General features: G+C 35.6%; 1 protein-coding gene across 1 annotated transcript; it reads right to left on the bottom strand.

The window, feature by feature from the left end:
* Positions 1–1,572: 1,572 nt before the first annotated feature.
* On the bottom strand, positions 1,573–2,554 carry LOC141621574 (dihydroorotase, mitochondrial-like). The gene is made up of 2 exons (XM_074437979.1): positions 2,384–2,554; positions 1,573–1,743 (listed from the first exon to the last, which is right to left on the bottom strand). The coding sequence occupies exons 1-2, from the start codon at positions 2,546–2,548 to the stop codon at positions 1,624–1,626; spliced, it is 285 nt and encodes a 94-aa protein (XP_074294080.1). The 5' UTR covers positions 2,549–2,554; the 3' UTR covers positions 1,573–1,623.
* Positions 2,555–4,263: the final 1,709 nt, after the last annotated feature.

Here is a 4,263-nt window from a genome sequence, read left to right as displayed (position 1 = left end):
CTTCAATGAGGCTTGTAAGATATAAACCAACTCGAGCCTCATTAGACCATACATAAAGTTGAATAGGAGGAGACTAAGTCGACTTGTAGGTGTTGTACAATCTAATTGATTCGGCTCCGGGACCTAAACCTTCTTAGGGATTGCAAGATATACACCAACTCGATCTCATCATAATAATAAGTGCTTATTATTTAATCGAGAACATGTTTGTATGATCAACTCCCATGAATCCCATATGACCCCATGACATCTTAGTATCCTTTATAATTTGTCTACACCTTTATTTGCTTATTCTACTTTGTTGCGTGCATTAGTTTAGTACATAACTACAAACCCAAATCAATTGTGACACTAGCATAAATTGAGATGGATAAACTTAGAACCCAAAGCTTACCGTCCCGTGGATCGACCTCGACTTAACCACTAACTAGTTGTTTGTTGAGAATATAAATGTGTTTGATTAGGAGACACGACGACAACCTTCCATCAAAATGGCGCCGTTGCCGGGGATGGTGTTATGTGATTAAGTTCTTACTTGTTTGTCTATTTGAAATTTTGCTTTAACCTTGAGGAACTTGTTCCTTAAGAATTGTTCTTAGCGTTTTTGTGTAGTTTCCATGCTTGTAGTTGTTTCCTTGTCTTAGCTATGATGGCTCAAGACTTGACATATGGAGTATGTGGTGGATCTTGTGAGTATGACTATGGGTATGGGGAGTTTGAGTAGCAAGTCAACACAAACCTACCTTACTACTCATACAATGAAAATCCTAACTACTACCCCAAATTTTTCCACCAAAATCACCACATCCAATATCCACAACAATCACCCTCCCAATACCCACTTTGCAACCAATTCCCAATACCACAATACAACAACTTTCATACCCACCCACAACAAGAAGATGAGCATGAATTTGACATTCAAAGTATGGTTCTCCAAATATTCTTAGTATAGTTCTCCAAATGATGGGAGATAAACAAAATTTCTTCAAACAAGTGCTAGAGGAGAGCCAAAATACACTAGTAGAAAAATGCCCATTGACATCGGTTATTTTGCCCAATTTACATCGGTTTTGTGGCGATGTTTCTGGGGGCGACGTATATAGTATTTTTAACCTACAACCGATGTTAATAGCATACAATATACATCGGTTTCTTTCTAGAACCGATGTTAATAGCCTCTCATTTACATCGGTTTTGGTGCAAAACCGATGTAAATATCACCTTATTTACATCATTTATTAACTAAAACCGATGTTAGTAGGTATTTTTTACATCATTTATTAATTAAAACCGATGTTAATAGGTTCTTTTTTATTAAAAAAAAATTATATTTTGAGGCGTTTCTTATGGAAAAAACACCTCAAATAATGAGAGTTGCAATCAATAAAGAAAAATTACACTTCCAAAGCCGATAATTTATAAATAAATACTCCAAAAGTATAAATATACACATGTTCTGAACATAGACAATTAGATCTACACACAAAGAGATACTTGAAGTTGACTAAATAATGATATTAAGGTACAAAATGTCAAAAAAAAAAAACAGAGGAAACATCCTCCCTTCCTCTTTCAGCTGCTTTCATCCAAACAATGTATAAGAACATTATAGAAAAGACCTCACTTGACAAAATACAGATTTGCAGCGATATTATCAGTTGCTTTGTCACGTGTCCATGACTTGCCACCATTAGTGCTCCTCAACAAAATTTCACTCCCTCCAGCAACCCAAGTTTCATCCTACATATTATCAAAGCCAATGAATATGAATTATTGTCTACCTACTCCAGGATAGTGTTCATGACATGAAAATTAACTTGGGCCAAATAATTAGAGTCGCATAAAAACCATGGGATACTCATAGCAGTATATCATAACTTTAAGTTGTGGTAGTTTTTGGCTCAGGGGTCTTAAAACTGTTTCAATAAATACTTTTTCATGATCAAATATATCAACATTAGGATCTGCGACTTCCCCATGGACCTGTATAATGCACATCATATCAGTGTACGATGATGGGCTTGCTACTACCAGTCTACCATGAGATGACAGTTTAGACTTCAAATTTACAGAAGTAGTCAATCTATTTTGGGATCACCAAATTCAGCGCCAGACACTCTTAAGAATTTACCTGACGTTAAACAACAAGCAATATACATTATATGCAGTTTAGTACTCCGTATTAAAGATCCCATGTTTAACACTAGGGAAAGTTTACACATGTAAATTTAACATACTCAGTGTTCAAGGTCCAAAATAAATGTTAGGACAAAGTGGTACAAAGTAAAAATTAAAAAAACAAATAGAAATAAAATTTAAGGCTGCGAGATATAACTACAGAAACATACAGAGTATCTTAGTTGATGAAAAGAAAACTTACCAACAATGGCATATTTTGCTTAGCCATCTCTTGGAGCACAGGTAAACATTTTCCGAAAAGATCAGTCATACCATCTTGCGAATTAGTTGTTGCTCCAGCTGGGTACAATTTGACAGCGTACACCACCCAACTATCTTCTGTCACAAGAATCAGATTATCAGACATAGTGAATTAATGGGATCTTCTAGCAGCAGTTGATGTAGTACTACGAGTTACAAAAAATCTGTTTCTTATAAGAATGTGCTAAGCGTATTGGAGGGAAAACATCATAGCAGAGAATGAAATGCCAGATTGATAGTTAAGTTGTTGACAGCATACAAAGGAACATAACTACATTTAGTGTAGAAACAAGGGGATTGTAATGTGAAAACCGTTGGGACTGTGATAAAGTTAAGTTCTCTACACGCTACATAGATACAACCATAGTACCCCCACAAACAAATAAAGAAGCATATAGAAAAATATTATTTTGCGCTTTGACAACTGACGATCAACATTCAGTCATAGGACTATAGGAGCATGGTGAATATACTTTTTAGCTTAAACTAAGAAAAATAGTTAGTTTATACCAAATATGAAAGTTGTAGTAGGAGTTAGGACTATGGGTCCTTCATTATCTCACCAAGCAAACATGTTAAATGAAATTCCAAGCATTCATATAATTCAGATGCAAATTCAAGGGTTAATGAACATTATAACATTCTGATTATTCATTACTACAGGCCTGATTTTAGGAGCTAATATCTGGAGTTATTCTCAACTAGTTGTTATCATTCTTATATGGATAGAGAGATTGAAATGCTAACCTTAAATGAGAATTAGAATCGTGGACAGGTCAGCTATATACCTTGAGTTATAGCCACTGCAAGAGCACTGCTCAGAAGAATGCTCTGCAGCACCATTCTGACCCAAACTTACTCAAAACTCTATATCTCTCAATCCGGGCTCTGTCCTTGGATAATTCCAATTGGAGATGAAAGCTAACTCACGTGGCTTCAATTTGGCTACTCATGGGTTTCCTAAATCCACCTGATCAGGAAGTTCGGACATCTGCAAGATGCTCCTGGTTGCTGAACTGTGACAGCACAGGTCATCAGTGACATACGGTCAGTCAAAGCTCAATATCTCGAGTTTTAGATCATATTTTCAGATGATTCTAATGTCATGGAATGAGGAATGAAATAGAATAAAGATATCATACAATAGAATTAAATGCACCAAAATATACCATACAATAAAAATTGTTAAATTGAAGATCATCCCATATATTGGTATCTTGAAGATCGCCCTTCGTAATAGGACACATAATGTACATTGGGACCGTAGCCAAGAAATCTTAGGACATATCATCTACACTCCTATATAGTCGATTTTGATAAAAAAATTTCTTAATTGTAGGTTGGTATACTAATATTGTTTGGAGTATCTGAGGTATGTAGGTAAGAGAACGAAATTTTAGTTTTGCATTTCTCGATCATCCATAATAAAGGTATTTCAAAAATATGAATCAAATGATTTCGCAAAAGAAGCAGCACATCAAAAATCCAGACAGTAAGCAACATTACCAAAATAACAAGAGTAATTAAGCAACTATATTTTCAGTTGACTTAGATGAGAAGACATTACAATATAAAATTAACGAAAATAACAAGAGTACGCTTTCAGATGATAGGGCGATAAAACCTGGGATGTAGATCTCCTTACAACTGCATTAAAGATGATTAGTGATTCCCCTCCAAGGTTCCTAGCCCAAGGAAGAAGAAACAAGAATGATGCAAGTGCACAAAATAGAGAGAGACAAGGAAATCTGGTAAGAAATACAAACAAATGAGACGGAAATCGGCGGCGGAGGAAGAGAAATCGGTGCGGCGGCGGATGGT

The sequence above is a fragment of the Silene latifolia genome, chromosome X (assembly GCF_048544455.1).
Source record: "Silene latifolia isolate original U9 population chromosome X, ASM4854445v1, whole genome shotgun sequence".
Classification (NCBI taxonomy): Eukaryota; Viridiplantae; Streptophyta; class Magnoliopsida; order Caryophyllales; family Caryophyllaceae; genus Silene; species Silene latifolia.
The sequence above is the reverse complement of the archived record's forward strand: the minus strand, read 5'-3'. Positions and strand labels throughout refer to the sequence as shown.